The sequence below is a fragment of the Pelodiscus sinensis genome, chromosome 25 (genome assembly GCF_049634645.1).
Source record: "Pelodiscus sinensis isolate JC-2024 chromosome 25, ASM4963464v1, whole genome shotgun sequence".
NCBI lineage: Eukaryota > Metazoa > Chordata > Testudines > Trionychidae > Pelodiscus > Pelodiscus sinensis.
The window spans coordinates 9119266-9138147 of record NC_134735.1 but is presented as its reverse complement, the minus strand read 5'-3'; the positions used below and the strand labels follow the sequence as shown (position 1 = coordinate 9138147).

Here is an 18882-nt window from a genome sequence, read left to right as displayed (position 1 = left end):
CCCATGTATTTTTGTTTTTCAGTGCCCTTGTGTTCATTTGCAGAGCATGAAATGGTTATTTTTTCCCCCTCTCTCTCTCTGAAATCCCGCTGAATGGAAAACAGTTGGCTGCTCAGAAGAGACAAAATTAAATTTAGAGGGGTAAACAAGGTTGCTAATTAGCGGCTGTACCGTGCAAAGTTAATTTATTCTGAACATGTCGCGGTGCCAACCTTGCCTGCATAATCCGTGTCACATTGCTCAGGGTTACCTGAAGGAGCAGCCACCTGCTTTCCTCACTTTGCTCTTGTTAATGGGCCTGGCAGCCTTCCTTTAACTGGGGCTCTTTACTCTGCTCTCTCCCATCCACGCAGGAAGAGCCCTTCGTCATGTTCCGGAAGTCAGACACAGCCCTCTTTGGGAACGACCGCTTCGAAGGTTACTGCATTGACCTCCTGAAGGAGCTGTCCCACATCCTGGGCTTCACCTACGATATCCGCCTGGTGGAGGATGGGAAATATGGCGCGCAGGACGAGAAGGGGCAGTGGAACGGCATGGTCAAGGAACTCATCGACCATGTGAGTAAGGCACGCGTGTGTGCGTGTGTAAGCCTACAAGTACCTCGGGGATACATCAGACTGCAGCCTGTACTGTGGGCCAGGACACCTGGAGCATCTTAGCCCCCCCTCCCGGCCCCCTGCACTGAGCTCTAGTGTCCCGGATCATCTGAAGTCAGTAGTTTTCCCGATGTGCGCTGACCATACTCGAGATCACAAATATTCGGGATCGTTGCCAGGGGCCTCTTCCAAGGTCATTGAGAGAAGGAATAAATTAGCCCAGAGGTTCTCAGACTTAACTACACCGTGACCCCCTTCTGGTAACAAAAATTACTACAGGACCCCTGGAGAGGAGGGGGAAGCTGACATCTGAGCCGATCAAAGCTCCACCATCGGAGGGGGGGGGAGGGCAGGCAAAGCCCCAGGCTGAATCTCTCAGGTTTGAGAACCTCTGAATTAACCCAGCTCACAGCGGTCTTCCTGTGTATCAGTGTAGAACTGGGGGCACCACTGCCCCAGCTGGGTTACATCCTGGCTCTAAGCTGCCCCTTCTAATTCCAAGCTGCTGGCCCAGGGGGCATGCCCAGTGCCGGGACTTTGCCAGCGCACAGCGAAGCTCTGGACAGTGGTGGCCAATGTAATGACCCATGGGACTGTTCCGTGCCTTCGTGCTGATGAAACTCCTGGTGGCTGCCAAGCCACACCTGGGGTGGAACCATCCCTCAAGCAGCTCCTGAGATGGGGCAAGGCAAGGGCACAGCATGAAAGGGAGAACCCAGCTGCCTTAGGCTCTGTGCTGCCAGTCTTGGTCAAAACTCAGCCCGAGCAGACTTGAGGGTTATTTTGTGGCTATCAGTGATTTTGGACAGCAAGTCATGCTGTTAAATATCCTCTTACTGCACAGCGGCCCAAGTCCCTCTCTTGGAGACGCACACCAACCCCTGCTGGAGTCGAGGAGAACTCTGCGGCCATGTGGAGGGACAGAACAGGGCCCTTTCCTAATCCCATTGAGCTAAAGGGGAGCTTTGCCAGCAACATGAGTGGGGGGAGCAGGAAGCCCCCTATACGGGCAATCGGGTTCTCAGGAGACCCCTGCCTGTTGCCTGTTTTCGCGTCTGGGTGCTGACAGTCGGACTCTCAGCCTTACCTTCACCTACAGCGCGTCGTCCTCAGCGGCCAGCGTCAAGCTGTGTTCAAATGGCAAGCGAATTCTGGCCAACTCTATTTCAATATGTGTCCCAGCGAACGTGTTTACCAAGGTGGAGGGAGTCGTAGGACTGGAAAGGGCTTTACAAAGTCCTCTGGGTCCAACCCCTTGCCATGCTCAGGCAGCGTTAAGTACACCTGCCTCAGCAAGCGGTCATGCAGCATCTCCTGGTCTTCAGTCACAGCTCAGTGGAGCCTTCTCTTGCGAATGGGAGGAGTTCATTTGCTGGGTTTCTCTGGATAGTCAGTCTGACATACCTGGCCACTTCACTTTGCCCTCCCTCTTCTTATCGTTACTTTGCTAAACTGCCGATAACACCCAATGACCTGACCTTCAGCCCCAGCACCGAGGATTCTCTAAGAGGTGGCAGGGAGTAGCTCACAATGCCTGGTGTCTTCAGTCCCAAAATCACCTGCTGCTGCTAGTTCCTTCCCATGTGCCTTCCTCTAGATGACAAATGTACAGCAATCAAACTGGGTAGATCATCCCTAGTGCAAGGCAGGGCTTTGCTATCCTGGGATAGCTCCCTCCTTTAACCGGGCTGAGACTGAGAAGGTGCAAAGAGCACGGTCCCAAAAATGGCTAGTCCCCTTGTGCAGAGACCTGCTGCATTACATCCCGTGGAATGGTCTGGGCTAGTGGCATGCACCACTCCTACCATTGTCCCCTGTGCAAGCCTGACAGCTGTGGGACCCCTGATCCGAACTTAGCAAGGACCCGCTTTCATCAGCACATGTTTGTCAATAAGCTGATGCTTCCATTCCACCAGTTTCTGTGGGATTCTGGCATGCACCAAAAGTTAAGTCCTTTACTGCATCGATCCCTTTTCCATCTCTGGGCTGAGTCATCCCAAGCAAATGATTTGCCCTTCACTAAAGCGCTACTGGCTGCATCAAACGCACCCAACTATTAAGCCGAAGGAAGTCCATTCAGCCTGCTTTAATTTTTGGTTATACCTCCTAAACGTTCCGAGATCTTTTTTCACACCTTGCATTCCTGTCCCTCGTAATCCCTGAAAGTTGTCCTTGTGCTCCTGCCAGTAATTTGAAACTGATGTGTGCGGTGACCATGCACTCTTCCATTCTTTACAGCCTTCTGCATAAAAAGCTCCAGGGAAGTGTAAGAACACTGTCTGGGATTTTCAAAGAGTCAGAAAGGAGTTAAGTTTCCAACTCCCATTAAAATTTGAAAGTCTTTAGTTGATCACAGCGCCTGGAGAAAATCCTGTAATGCATGTTAACAATTGTGAAGCTGTAGTCATCAGTCTTAGTACAAAAAGGCCTCTTCCATGCCTGGGATCAGGGCAGTGGGGGAGCATTTCAGAAGGAGGCTCTGCCACCGAGCGATTAATAATTGTGTGGGTTGACGTGTGTGCACTGTAATAGGGTGGGAAATTGTTAGATGCAAGGCGTGCTTCCACTCTGAGACAGCTGTTTGCCAGCAGTGCAGAGGAAGGAAAACAATCACGTTCCTCATAAATGTTATCTTCCCAAGGAGACTTAATTATAGGCCCATTTGTAGACACGAAAAAAAAAATCCCACTGCACTTTCTGTGTAAGACTTGGGAGACATTAGCCGCAGTGCCTTGACCTGATTCAGGTTCTGCTATTTAACTTCACAGAGGGCATTTTAGGCAGTATTCTGCCTCACTTCCCATCCGAAACTGATGTGTGCGGTGACCATGCACTCTTCCATTCTTTACAGCCTTCTGCATAAAAAGCTCCAGGGAAGTGTAAGAACACTGTCTGGGATTTTCAAAGAGTCAGAAAGGAGTTAAGTTTCCAACTCCCATTAAAACTGAGCAGCTAGCTCCCTCCGGATAAAAAAACAAGCTGGGATTCATCACATCGTTTTCTCTCCCGTTTATTGTCAGTACATTCAGAAAACTGGTGAAGTAAATAAACATCTGTGGGGAACTACAGCCCAGATCACCTTATCTGACTTGACTCATGCTAAAACTCTATGCAGCTGAGTACCCCAAAGTCATATGGCATCAGCATGATTTATTTTTATTATTTCGCTGGCTCTTTGCTTTCCTTCGTTGCTGGTGAGCACAGAAATACAACATCTCCTATTCCTCTGGCTTAGTGACATGCTTATTTATTGGAAACACTACCTTGTGTTTTTCCTGGCTCTTAGGTGAACGAATGATCATTAGTGTCACTGATAACAATAATTAGAGTCCTGTGCAGATATGGTATCGGTGTTTGTGTCTGGAAAAATGATCTGTGGATATCCACATCTGTAGCCATGGATGTGGATACCCGCGGATATAAAGTGGGTATCCACAGATTTGCAGGATTCTAGGTACAAAATTTGTATCCGCATCTGCATTCATATCAGCAAAAATGGGCTGCAGGTAGCCACACTGCCATCCATGGATGTGGATCCCTGCGGATATAAAGTGGCTATCCACGGGTTTGCAGGGCTCTAACAATAATATCTAGCACTGGATAACCGTACTCAGAGGGTTATTAATGGTTCTTAATCCTGCTGGAAAGATATAACAAGTGGAGTTCAGCAGGGGTCTGTTTTGGGACCAGCTCTCTTCAATATCTTCATCAACGATTTAGATATCGGCACAGAAAGTACGCTTATTAAGTTTGCAGATGAGCTGGGAGGGGTTGCAACTATTTTGGAGGACAGGGTGATAATTCAAAATGATCTGGACAAATTGGAGAAATGGTCTGAGGTAAACAGGATGAAGTTTAATAAGGACAAATGCAAAGTGCTCCACTTAGGAAGGAACAATCAGTTTCACACATACAGAATGGGAAGACTGTCTAGGAAGGAGTACGGCAGAAAGGGATCTAAGGGTTATAGTGGACCACAAGTTAAATATGAGTCAACAGTGTGATGCTGTTGCAAAAAAAGCAAACATGATTCTGGGATGCACTAACAGGTGTGTTGTGAGCAAGACACGAGAAGTCATTCTTCTGCTCTACTCTGCGCTGGTTAGGCCTCAGTTGGAGTATTGTGTCCAGTTCTGGGCACCACATTTCAAGAAGATGTGGAGAAATTGGAGAGGGTCCAGAGAAGAGCAACAAGAATGATTAAGTATCAGAGGGGTAGCCGTGTTAGTCTGAATCTGCAAAAGCGGCGAGGAGTCCTGTGGCACCTTATAGACTAACTGAAGTGTAGGAGCATAAGCTTTCGTGGGCAAAGACCCACTTCATCAAGAATGATTAAAGGTCTAGAGAACATGACCTATGAGGGAAGGCTGAAAGAATTGGGTTTGTTTAGTTTAGAAAAGAGAAGACTGAGGGGGGACATGATAGCAGTTTTCAAGTATCTAAAAGGGTGTCATGAAGAGGAGGGAGAAAACTTGTTCATCTTGGCCTCTGAGGATAGAACAAGAAGCAATGGGCTTAAACTGCAGCAAGGGAGGTTTAGGTTGGACATTAGGAAAAACTTCCTAACTGTCAGGGTGGTCAAACACGGGAATAAATTGCCCAGAGAGGTTGTGGAATCTTCATCTCTGGACATATTTAAGAGCAGGTTAGATAAATGTCTATCAGGGATAGTCTAGACAGGATTTGGTCCTGCCATGAGGGCAGGAGACTGGACTCAATGACCTCTCGAGATCCCTTCCAGTCCTATGACTCTATGATTCTCTAGCAACTTAATCCAATGATTTCGAGCTGCTTGATGAGCATTCAGGACACCATTTCTGCAAATCACCCCAATGGCCACTATCCCTAGTTTACAGATAGGGAAATGGAGGAACCAAGACTTTGCTAACGGGCACACGGTACATCAGTGGCGGAATTAGAACCCAATCCAATGCTCCATCCACCAGAGCATGCCGTCACATAGTCACTACAGCTACTTCCCTGTCTGAGGCAACCTGAGTGGCAGGAGGGATTTTCCTCATAGTTGTTTGCTTGCAATGCACCAGGCCAGGGTCTGCACTAGTGGGACAGTACCCTGGGTCTCTGTGGATATCAAGGTTCTCAATGAGGCATGGGCTCTTGTCTCATGGGGAGGAGAGAGTTCTGCTTGCAACTCAACTGTGCGGAGCAGATAAGTCCAATCAGTGGAGCTCCTGAAAATCTGACCCATAATGAAACAATCAGTTTGGCATCAGTCCTGCTGCATTTCTGGACCTTGTGGAGCTGCATTCTCACAGGAGCAGGCTTTCTTTTTTTGATCTCCGGGACTCCAGAGTGGGAGTTCCCCACCAGCAGCCTTTTTCAAGGAATGCTTCAGCCACAGGCCAGGAGCCCAGATAATGAGAAGGGAGAAAATAAAAACCTTTCAGTACCTGCACTAGGGGTTGGATTTGGACCAGTGGGTACATTCTGAGTTTGCACAGTGTGGAGCACAATGGGGTTTTTCCTGGTCTCTGGCTGGAGTTCCTAGGTGCTATGGGGGTACAAATAACATTGGGATAAATACGTTGTGACAGGGTGTCATCATAGAAGTCCCCTTGGGGTTGTCCCCCCAGTGTTCTGATCATGACATTGACCCCCACTTGTTTTCTGGGGCTTCCCAAAACCCTGTCCTGTTGGGCCAGATCCTATGGTCTCCCCCAGACAAGGCATAGTGTTGGGGTTAGTTCCCCCCTTTCTCCTCACAGAGCAGCACAGACACTGAGCCACTTCAGCGCTGGGAGGAGTTCTAAGTGCTCAGCACCCTGGAAACCAACCCACAAATGGGACCAAACCCCTAAATAAATCTATCTTACCCCATGTAAAATTTGTACATAAAGCTTATAAATTAGCTCCCTTTATCAATGAAAGAGAGAGATGCACAGTGGTTGCTTCCCCCTGGTAACAATTATTTGCACTGGGCTTGATAATAAACAAGAGAGTTCTTATTAAGTACAAAAGTAGGATTTACGTGGTTGTAAGTGAAAATAGACAGATCAAAGGAAGTTAGTAAATGAAAATAAATAGAAAATGCATGGCTAATTCTAATACACAAACAAACTTGTTATATGCAAATTCTTCCCCTAAATGGCTATTCTTATTTCCAGTATAACCTTCAAATCAGAGTTGATCTTTTACTCTGACTTGGGTCTACAACTTTCTTCCAGGTTCTTTTTTATCCTCTTAGGGTGGGCCAAGCAGTTTCAAAAGCTGATTGCTCCCCATTGCTTAAATAGACTTTCCCTCGGGGCGGGAATCCTCTGTTCTACATCTCTCATCTCCGTGTAAAATTACCAGGTTCAAAAGAGATTCCATTACCAAGTGGTATGGTCCCATGGCTTTCTAGGACCAACCACCATTTGACTAGTTTACAAACAAGGACAAACAAGGCTGTTTACAGGTCACTGAGTTGATCAGCAAGCCATTAGGTCTCCTTGGCACCAGTCATGCCTGCATTAGCACATTTAGAACTATAAACAGATCCACACTAAATATTTCCATCCTCACATACAAGAATGATACGTGCACAAAAATAGGGTCCACAGATCCAGCAGTTTGTAAGTGTAAAATTGATATGTTCCATGACCTGCGTAGCATGGAGCATCTCTGAGTTATACATATTCATATTCAGAAACCAATTTCTCATAAGGCATGCGGGGAGAGGCGGCGGTGGGGGGGAATCACCTATGTGATAGGTAGCTAGAGCAGTATGTGTTTGTATAGACTTTATATTCCCCCAGACAGGACTTTCATCTCTTTTTCTAGCTAATTACCACCCCACCCTTAGCATTCCCAATAGACTCCCCATAGAGCATTTCATTCTCATGCATAGCCTCAAACGTTAGTAGAGAGGGTTTTGTACCTGCTGTACCCTGAGAAACACAGTTATCGAGGATACTTTGAAGTGAAAGATGCTTTGTAATATTTAACGTGATTATGTTTGTGCTGCCCTTGGATCTGAGGGGACAAACACAGGGAAGGAAAGCAAAGGGTCCAGAATCCTACAAGCTTTACTCCTTGGAGTAACGTACAGTGATTTCACTGGGGGGTGAATAAGTGCAACTCAGTGTGAGAGCTGCCAAATGCCTGCTGCAGATAAATCCTGGACAGTCTCACAGCTACATCTAGCAAACAGGCAGTTGGGAATGATCAGTCCCCTCTCTAGCCTTGAGTCCCGGCAACATTACCTGCTTCTAATGATCTGCTCTCATGCTGTGTGGAGTGACCCTTCAGAGGAGGAGAGCAGGTGTGCAGGAGACAATTTAATTTATTTATAAATTCGGCTTTATTGTCTAAAACCATCTGACGCACAGCAAGGGGAGGGGAGGAACCCACGTCACCAACCAGAGCAGCTGTGTTCTCAATTCCACTGCCATTTAAAAGAGCCCATTAAACACTAGTGAATTTCCAGTGGCAGCTTTGCTCCCAAAGCAGCCAGAAAGGCAAATTGTCTGAGCTCATGGCCAGAGGTGACTCAACTTGCCAATTAGACACGTTGCTTCCCATACCATTTGGAGAGGGGAGAAAATCTCACTTTTTTGTGATGCTCTTATTCCCAGAATCGGGTCTCTAGGAGATGCCAAAGAATCCTGTCTGTTTACACAGGCCAGGTAGCAAGACAAGCAGCCCTGGTTTTGGTATCAAAGTTATTTTGTATCCATTTCAAGTGATTCAGACTCCCTGGCTGCCCCTGAAGTTGCTGGCACCCATATGAAACCATTGCCTAAGCAACATCACTTTGAGGGTATGTCTACACTAGCCACCTTAGTTCGGACTAGGGTGGCTAATGTAGTCATTCGAACTTGCAAATGAAGCCCGGGATTTAAATATTCCGGGCTTCATTTGCATGTTCCCGGGCACCACCATTTTTAAATGCCCGGTAATTCGGACTCCCTGCCCACGGCTACATGCGGCACGGGCTAGGTAGTTCAAACTAAAGCCCCTAATTTGGACTACCATTACTCCTCGTTGCAAGCTATTGCAATAGTTCCCTTGTAGGTGGGCTATGGATTCAGAGTTTGTCATCCCCCCTCCAGCAGTGGGGAGCCTGCACTAGTTCTCCGCCCCCCCCCCTCCAAAGTTAAAGTGCCAGCACTGCAGGGGCAGGGGAGCCTTGTGGGCTGGATCCGGCTCGTGGAGGCAGGAACTGGCTCTGCACACTGCTGCTCCCCATCCCTCTGACTGGGGAAAGCCAGCACAGAAAAACCTGGAGGCTTTCCCCACTGCTCCCATTGGCTAGACTCATGGCCAATGGGAGGTGTGGAGTCAGGTAAGTGACCCCCATCCCCCTCATGCCCAGATTCCGCAACTTACCCACTAATGCACTGCCTATATCCCACTCCTGCACCCTACCTTATAGTCATACACCCCCACCCTCAGCCTGGTTCCTGCACTCTACCTCCTGACCAGACTCCCTCCCCTCCCCTCTTCCTCCTGCACCCATTTTGACATCATGGATAGTTGGCTGATGGTCTGCATTGAATGGGGTGGGCCGAAGGCCAAAAGGTTTGAGAACCACTGAGCTATTGCCTTGTTGTTAATTACAGAACTGGGAGTCAGGAGACCTGGGGTCTGCTCTTAGACCTGCCCCAAACTCCTTGGGTGACTGTGTGAAGCGCAAGCAATGTGCAATTCCCCCATCTATGAAATGGCAACAGTTACCTGCTTGGCGTAGGTGATACGAGGCTTAATATTTGTGAAGTGCTTCAAGTACCAAGATGGAAAGCACTGGAGAGGTGAAAAGTAGAACAGGGGCATGCCAAGATAGGTGCCATAGAGAACCTGTCCTCACTGCTTAGCAGAAAATAAGCTAACGTATGAGTTTGCAAACTCTTGGATTCAAATCTAGCCTTTGTATGTGTGTTCCCCAGAAAGTCTACAGAGAACAAAATATGAACCTTGTTGGTTATGGTCACTTCCCATGTGGCTGGTGTTTTAGTAGGTGACAATAGCCTCCATATGATGTATGGTCTTACGTTACAGAGCCCTCATTTTGCTAGAGAAACTAAAATCCTATTTTGTTTCAGCTGGAAAGATGAGACTTAAATCTTTAAATAAAAAAGAGAGAGAGAGGAGACGTGACATGGTATTGGCTGTTTAACCATGTCCTGCTTCTGGTGCTTTTGTGCAATTACTTTAGTCTGTGCTTGCTAACCCAAGATGTTTAGCTCTGCAGCTTTTTCTTCTTTGCATGTTCTGCATGATGCTCTAATGGAACTGTCTGGTACCTCAGTCTTTGGAATGCAACGCACACGGCTGAGCAGGTGTTCTGAGGCTTTATTTTTTTATGTTACATCCATTGCTGTAGAAGGACAGGCTGTTGGGCAGGAGAATTGGATAATGAGACATAATTTCAATATGTAGCATATGTAGATACAGAATTAAGTGTCACTTGAAAACATCCATAACTAAAAAATGGTCTGACAAATTGTTTTCAGCCTTTCCCAGACAAAATTCTAGTGATCACTTGGAAAAACTATTCACAGAAACAATCTGAAAATAGTTTTCCATCTGCGAGGCTCCAAGAGATGGGGTAACAGGGTCAGAATTGGAACAATGTATTATCTGTGAGCATGCCTATCTATTTATAAACCTACCATAAAAAGCAACTGGGAGGAGGGAGGAATGTTGCCCTTGGGACAGGCAGTTTACTAACACTGTATTTCACAACAAAAGTAAGTGTTGTTTGCTTTCCAAGTTCAATATAGGTTCTGCTTCATATTCACATGTGCACATAGCGACTTGAAGCACACAGCGAGAGGTTCTGCTCTCACTTACGCTAGAGTAAATCCAGAGAGAATCCCTTGACATCAGTGGTGTCATGCTAGTGTAACTGTAATCAGGATGCGTCTACACTGCATCCTTATCTTGAAATAAAGAGCTATTCCAAAACGTGGAACGAAGGTTTCAGGGATGCTGGACTAGCGCACCATTATTTTGAAATCTATTTTGAAATAACGGGCGGCTTTAAAGATGCAGAATAGCTATTTTGGATACTTCCGGTATCCCGAAATAGCTCTGCAGTGTAGACATAGTCAGGATGCAGGAGTTCCATTTACCATTCCAGGTTGTTTAAACATGTGGCGTCCCATTGACACATCTGTGACATCTTTTCTCCAGCATCCTGTACGTGGAGTGTATGGTACATTACCAACCCTTGCTCCAGGGAGGTTCCAAAGAGGATGGAGAAAGGCTGTTCATAGTAGTGACGGATGGCACAACAAGGAGTAATCGTCTCAAGTTGCAGCGGGGGAGGTCTAGGTTGGATATTAGGAAAAACTATTTTACTAGGAGGGTGGTGAAGTACTGGAATGGGTTCCCTAGGGAGATGGTGGAATATCCATCCCTGGAGTCTTTTAAGTCTTGGCTTGACAAAGCCCTGGCTGGGTTGGTTTAGTTGGGATTGGTCCTGCCATGGGCAGGGGGCTGGACTTGATGACCTCCTGAGGTCTCTTCCAGCTCTATGATTCTATGATTAGCAGAGTTTGTTCTATGCAGCACTTTCCAGGAAGATCACTGTATTCTGTTTGCAAGAGCTGTTGTCTACTTCCCACCCGGCTCCATTCCAACCTGTGCATTGCAGAGAATGGACCTGGGCCTTTTACAGCAGGTGTTGACACACATCAGCCATTCAGATTCAGAATGGCAAGGCAAGGCACAGACCATGAGCACTCAGTAAGGCCAGAAGTGTTCTTGGTCTTCTTAGCAGGATCCTTCTAGTAACTGTTCTGAAAGACTTTGTCTACACTGGATAATAGAACCATACTGAAAGCCAGCAGCTGAACCATGCTGAATTGGTTTAAGACCCATTGCACATTTGCCTTGCATTTACACTACTAGCCCTATACTAAGTGGTTTGGGTTTCAGTGCCTACTATACGTAGCTCACAATTTGCAGTGTAGCTCCAAGATACTGTGTATTCTGGGAGGTTTTGCAAGGGACAGCAGTAGTGGGAGAATTAGTTGAACCATGAGAGTCTCTCTATATTGACACTAGACTACATCAGGGTATACATTTAGCCTTGGAAATTCATAGTCTGCTTACTTGGTTGGCAACACACTTGTAAACAGGTGGAACACTTTTGTCTAGGCACACAGTGTTACAGACGTGTTAGGGGACAATGATTGTTTGCACAGAACACTTTGGGGGTTCTGACAAAGTCAGAACATCCCTTACTGATAAGCAGGATGGAGACAGTTGAAGACAGAACTGGCCAAGAGAAGATAGGCCATTGCTCAGCGGAACCACACCATATCCTTGTTCTGTAAGATACTACAGGGCCCATGTTCAGGGCCCTGTAAGCTGAGCACTTGGTCAGCCACCCAGGAGAGATTCAAATGCTGCCCTGCTGATTAACAGAGTGCCCACAGTGCCCATAGCTGGCAGCATGGTTCTACTGGTGGTGCACATCCACTCATATTTCAGTGCATGTAACAAACTTTATTCTGCATGTGGCTGGAAAAAATAGAGGGAGCATTAGAGGGTTGTAGTGACTTTTTCATTTCTGATCAGTCCAAGCTTAGATTGAAAAGCTAGCCCATGTTGAGTGAGTGCAGAGTGGGTAAAATTACATGCTTTGGTAACCCAGTAGAAACTCAATATTGCTTTTGGACCTCCATACCCAAACAATTGTGAGTTCTCGATTAAAAGGGAAAATGACTATAATGGGTCAGACCTTCCCCTCAGTTCCACTGAGGTCCTAAATACTTCTCAAGGGCTGAGCCTCTCAAGAAAGCCAAATCCATGCTGTGGCAAAAGTCACTGAGCGGCAACTAGTCACCTCTAATTTTACATCCTTGGAGAACGACATTCCTGACAATGCAAGGGGCCTTATTTCTGCTCCTGTACCTATCCTCCCGGCTAGGAACATTACAGAGAACTCTGTGCACAGTGGGTGCGGGTGAGGGGCGGATACACTCAGTCTAGGATTGGAGCCATTTTGAGAAGTCCCAGCCAAAGCGTAACAAGGTCCAGGAGCTAGAAGCTGAAGATAGGTAAATTCAGACTGGAAACAAGGCAGGCATTTTTAACAAGGAGGGTGATGAATCATTGGGACAGCTCTAAGGCTACGTCTAGACTGCATCCCTTTTTCGACAGAGGGATGCAAATCAAGTGTGTCGAAATTGCTAATGAAGCAGGGATTTAAATATCCTGTGCTTCATTAGCATAAACATGGCTGCCACTTTTCTTCGAAACGGAGCTTTTTCAGAAAAAAACCACGGCAGTCTAGACGCAGATCTGTCGAAAAGAAACCCTTTTTTCGACAGATCCTGTATTCCTCAAAAAATGAGGTTTACAGGACCGGTCGAAAAGGGTTTATTTTTGACAGATCCGCATCTAGACTGCCATGGGTTTTTTTTCAAAAAAGCTCCGTTTTGAAAAAAAGCGGCAGCCATGTTTATGCTAACGAAGCACAGGACATGTAAATCCCTGCTTCATTAGCAATTTCAACGTGTCTGATCTATATCTCTCTGTCAACAGAGAGGTATAGCCTAGACACAGCCCAAGGTGCTGGTAAGTTTGCCATCATTGGACATTTTAAAATCAAGATTGAATGTTTTTCTAAAAGATCTGCTCTAATTCAGGGAAAGTCTCTGGCCTGGCCTAGGCAGGAGGTCAGACGAGGTGATTGCAACGGTCCCTTCTGGCTTTAGAATCGATGGAAATGGAATAGACTGTCAGAAACTACTTTTCTGTTTTCTGGAATGTGAAGGAGGCTATGTCTAGACTGCAGGCTTCTTTCGGAAGAAGCTTTTCCAGAAAAGATCTTCTGAAAAAACTTCTTACAAAAGAGAGCGTCCACACTGCCAAAGCATATCGAAAAAGCAATCTGCTTTTTTGAAAGATAGCATCCACACTGAATGGACGCTATCTCACATGTAAGCTGTGATTACTATGGACGGAGTGGCCATCACCTGTGCTTTTTCCTCTTTCCTCTTCTTGCGAAAGAACTACCTCTTTCGCATCCACACATGAGTTTTCCTGAAAAAGCTCTTTCGGAAAAAGGCTTCTTCCTCATAGAAAGAGGTTTATCAATGCCAGAAAAACCCCTCTGTTCTTTTGATTTTCTTTTGAAAGAATGCGATTGCAGTGTGAACATAATTGAAGTTTTTCCAGAAAAATGGCTGTTTTTCTGAAAAAACTCTGTGGTGTAGACATCCTGGTCCACTCAGATTTTTTCCTTTGCCCCACATTTCCCTGTGTTTTCCCTCTCTGTGTCTGGAGCTCTGCATTAGCAAACCCCTCCAAATGAAAGGAGACTTCGATGTGCTGCAGGGCAGGAAAGGGGAATTCACTGGAACACAGCCAGATTGTGCGGGGACAGGGAAGAACCAAGACCACTGAGACTTAGTATTCCCTAAATACCATCTCATTACCCATGTTTGATAGAAACCTGCTTTGTTAAATATTATAGGATCCTCCAGTATTCCTGAATGATTGGAACATCAACCTATGTGTTCCCACACTGCACTTCTTTTGCAAGAGTAATGAGTAAAATATTGCACATTACTTTATACACTATGATTTTGAACTCTGCTCTAGACACAATTTACTTTTGGTTCATATTAGGCAATGCTAATGTGGTTTTTCCACCAATGACTTTATCATAATCTTGGAAAGTATGATAGCTGCAGGGCAAGAGGGCCCTGCCTGACCAAGGCTCTGAGGCACTGTGGTAATACAAATAAATGCTAATAATAGGGGATTATATTGGGAGAACTTGTTAACCTTGATTAACTAATACAGATAGAGTCAATTAAACCTTCCGCAATGCTTATATGAATAAGATCATAATCATTCATAATTTATTTCAGCCATCAGCTCATTAATCTGCTCCACAATGGGCAGAAAGTAGCACAACACTTTGGAATATTGTAACTACGAGCCTTTGATACCCCCACCCAAAACAAAAAGGCAATGCTCAGAAATGCTAATTTGCCAACTCACTGAAGTGTCTTTCATATTGATTTCACTTCAGGGACCTCCTGGAACAGACCCTATAAAACAGAATGACACCATAATTAATAGCATCATCCCATTGGAGTGAGGATGGGAGGGTGCTGGAGATGGTTAAGAGGCAGGAAACATGGAGAGAAGAGGCCACTTTCCCTTAATGATGCAGACTTGACCCTCTAGGCCTGGGGTTTTCCGAATCTGAGTTATGGCTTGTAAGGATAAGCCTCTGGCAGGCTGCAAGATGCTTTGTTTACCTGAGCAGCCACAGGGACAGTGGGTGCTGTGAGAAACGCCTCAGGTCAAACAAAGCCCCTTGCGCCCAGCCAGTGGCTTACCCTTACGAGCTGTGACCCAGACTTTGAAAACCCCTGCTCTAGGCTGAATAAAGAACAGAGCGTGGCAGGCACTACGTGGAATGTGCTGGCTCTTGGCTGTTTCTTTCACAGCATTAATTCTCCAGGTGAGATCTGGGGCTATGTCTAGACTGCAAGCCTCTTTCGAAAGAGGCTCTTTCGAAAGAGAGCGTCTAGACTGCACGCGGAATTTCGAAAAAGCAAGCCGCTTTTTCGAAAGAAAGCACCCAGTGAGTCTGGATGCTCTCTTTCTAAAAAGCCTGTTTGCTTTCAAGAACGCCTTCTTTCGAAAGAGCACTTTCGAAAGAAGGCGTTCTTCCTCGTGGAATTAGGTTTACCACCGTCGATAGAAAAGCCGCATTCTTTCGATTTAATTTCGAAAGAACACGGCTGCAGTCTAGACGCAGGTGAAGTTTTTTTGAAAAAAGTCTACTTTTTTCGAAAAAAACCCTGAGTCTGGACACAGCCTGAGTGTTACTGTCTAGGGTGCGAACATGTCAGGCTGATTCACTAGCTCCCATGCTTAAGAGCCAAAGTGTCTGTGTGACTGCCGTGACCCAGTTTGTGTCTGTGCAATACTGACGCTAAGCGCCCCTCTGACTGAAAACCAGCCTTAACACCCCCACTCCTGGCACACAGCAGCTCTGGGTTTCTGCATCGTAGAGGCGGCCACACTGCATAATAGACAAGGGATGGCCCCAAAGCGAAGGGGAAATACCCCATTGAATCATTTTGAAATCTCAGAGCCGTTTCTGTTGCCTGAGATTTCTACTGAATAGTCCCATTGCTTGGGGGAGGGGCCTTACATTAAGTCCTTAGGCCCAAGGGAAGAGGCGTTGGACAAACCTACAGAAGGGATGCAGAGTTGCTGGTAGCTGGGATGCTTTGGCTACAGCACCAGCGGTTCCATGGATCCTCCCTTCAAGCGGTTGACAGGTGCTTGTCTTGGAGTGATTTGTCAGTATTACCCAAACCCCACCTAAAGCCATGATTTAGTGTAGCCGCGGGTCGTTACGTTTTATAGAAGTGTTTATGTAAAACATTAAACGGGAAAACTGTTTGAGTGCAACCAGATGGGGCCTGTCTCGGCAGAGAAGCATCCGCAAACCTTGCGCAGAAGGAACAGCAGTGGATTGGCACTCATTTCATGTAGGGGAGCGGGGCTGTGAGGTTAGGAGACCGTGCTCATGGAAAGCTAGTCAGGTGAAGGCTTATGAGACCTGGGCTTGAAAGGGCCCAACTTAATCTCTGACGTCCTCCTCATTAGTGAAGCAGGCACATCAAGGATGAAGTATGAGGCAGGTGGGACCATAGGCTCCTCTGAAATACTAAACACTCAGGATAATGTAGAAGACATGGGATGCATGGGTCTTGGGCTGATGTGCCAGTGCGACCCCTAACTGGGGCGCTCAACTTCAGTAGGACATCTGTGATGCTAAGCCTGGCAAGGCTGACACGGGATTTTAAAGCGTCTGCTTGGCCCCTCTGTAAAGGATGAATCGCCCCCTTCCAGAGACATGCAGCTGCAATGTTACAGGGATTGTTGAGTGTCGGAAATGCCTGAGATGGATGGGCGATGCTGTTGCCTTAGGCTACATCTACACTATGAGTTTTTACAGCAGAAAATATGCTAATGAGGGACTCGTTAGCATAAGCCACAATCTCATTTGCGTATTTTATGCTGATCTGTTTTTTCACTAGGGGTTTTTGCGCAAAAACAAGCAGTGTGGATGTTTTCTTTTTGCTCAAAAACTCCTTTTTACACAAGATCGGTATACCTACTTTTTTGAGGCATAAGAATCTTGCACAAAAAGGGGTTTTTGCGTAAAAAGGAAGCGTCCACGTTGCTTGTTTTTGCGCAAAAACCCCTAGTGAAAAAAACGGATCGGCAGAAAATATGCAAATGAGATCGTGACTTATGCTAATGAGCAGGGCTCGCCGAGCCGCGGCGAGCCCCACTCGTCAGCCGCACTGTCCGATGATCTGCGCATGCGCAGATCACCCGAACCCGGATCTTCCGGGTTGTAATCTACTCGCCATGGGCGAGTAGATTACATAGTTTGTCAAGCCCTGATAATGAGTCCCTCATTAGCATATTTTCTGCCACAAAAACTCGTAGTGTAGACTTAGCCTGAGACATCGCTGAGGCAGAGAGACAGGATTCAGCTGGTGTGGTTTTGGGGAAGAGCACATGGGAGCATCAAGGCCTGGCTGAGCTCCCAGGTGTACTGGGAAATCTTGCCAAGTAGAAGAGAGATGTTAGTCATGTTGCTTAATGCACTCGTGGAAGGTGCCCAGATACCAAGCACAGGAGGTAGAATAAATCCAGCTGGAAGAGGAAGGACCAGAACTGAGGAAATTAGCTCATGTAGGGCTGCAGCTATAGACCATGAGGGGGCTAGGACCCTTGCTGCAGTAAGCTTGTCATGAAGGCATGTGTGCAAGCCCTGCTAGAGTCTTATAATTATAGGTCTGTCTAGGCTATATAGAACACACTATATCATTTCTCCAGTTGCAACCTACAGAGTGCAACCTACAGAGCATGACAGAGCTCTGGCTGTTTACTTGATGGTCTCTTAATGCTTCTTTTGGAATGTTGTGAAATCCGCCTGGCACCCCCTCCTTCCTGATCCAGACAGGGTGGGCTATGGGCGCTAAAGCCATAGTCCAAAACTCCTTGTAAAACTGGTTTGGTTCTCACCTGGCTTGAAGCACAAGTAGGAAACTCAACAGCAGTTGCTTACTAGTGTAAGTTGCAAACTGTACATCCTGTCTTGTTGGTCTGGCTGTGATCTTCATCCTGCCTACCAGCAAAAATCATATTCTGTGGGAAAGGAGTTTGGTGGTACAGAGACTGGTTCCAAGCTGACATGACTTTCAGAACATCAAAGCACCACTACAATTGCTACTCATGGCATCCCATGGTTGGTTGCTGCAGCAAAGAAGCCATGAAAGGATTGTCTCATGGGGAGTGGACTATTGAGCGATACTCATTTTGGGATGGTTTGGGGTGCACTGATGGTGCAGGGGTGAATGTTTCAGTGCCATGGTTCTGTGGATAAACAGAGAACCATAGGGCTGTCAATTCCACCTCCTCTGCTTGCTCGCTTTCTCTCCTGCCCTCCTCCCCCCCCCACATACACCACCAAACGCAATGAAGCCTACATTATGGATTAGAAAGCCATAATATCTCATGTAAAAATTCAAGCTTTCTGACAGCAGCAACCTGAAATCTCTTGTTGCTAGTGTGCAGGGGCATGGCATTGTTAGGACATAAAAGCAGCAGAAAAATGAAATTTTTCGCACGCGCGCGCGCACACACACACACATAAAACGTCTTTTGTGCTGAAACAAAGTGCCAAATTTCCACTTGGTGTGAAATTTCATGTGGGAAATAGAATGGCATGAAAAAATAATAGGGTTTCTAATGGAAATTCCTGCTGACCGGTAAGTGTAGAGGAGACATAATATCTGTCCGCAGGGACAATTTATGACAGTTGATTTAACACTTTCACCATAAATAGACATTTATTGACAGTAAATTCTGGTGAAATTACATATTATGACCACGTGGCCACGTTCTGATTAATGCTTTTGCACTGGGTGCCAGGGGGCTGTTTATTTCAAGTGCCTGTTAGTTGGGAATTCATTCGGAAGCCATCGCCTCAGGAATGGAAAGAACCCATTTGTTTGGTCCCGAGGTGTATTTCTTATTTATTTCGGCACTGCAGGGATTCAGCATTAGGGAGAAGGCTTAAAATAAGAGGAAACACTGTGCCTCCTGCCGGCTGACTGCGTTTCTGCCTTTTGTGTGTGCTGGAGCATCATTAATCAGGTGGATTCGTATTTTTAAATTCAGTGAGCGCAATGGAAAGGCAGCGTGGACTTGTGGATGGGGCAAGGGCCTGGAGACCTAGCTTGTAGTCCTGTTGTTACCACCATGATGCTGTGGGACTTTA

The 18882-nt window shown here is 46.4% G+C and overlaps 1 protein-coding gene across 3 annotated transcripts in view; it reads left to right on the top strand.

Annotated features, from left to right (window-relative positions):
• The window catches only part of GRIK3 (glutamate ionotropic receptor kainate type subunit 3), a 303000-nt gene that overhangs the window by 226603 nt on the left and 57515 nt on the right, over positions 1–18882 (top strand). For all 3 annotated transcript variants that reach the window (XR_012897571.1, XM_006134255.4, XM_075908606.1), the window contains exon 10: positions 354–557. Coding sequence is in view for 2 of the 3 variants with exons in the window: in XM_006134255.4 (XP_006134317.2) it covers positions 354–557 (204 nt within the window). In the remaining variant the exon portion in view is untranslated. The remainder of the gene's footprint in view (positions 1–353; positions 558–18882) is intronic.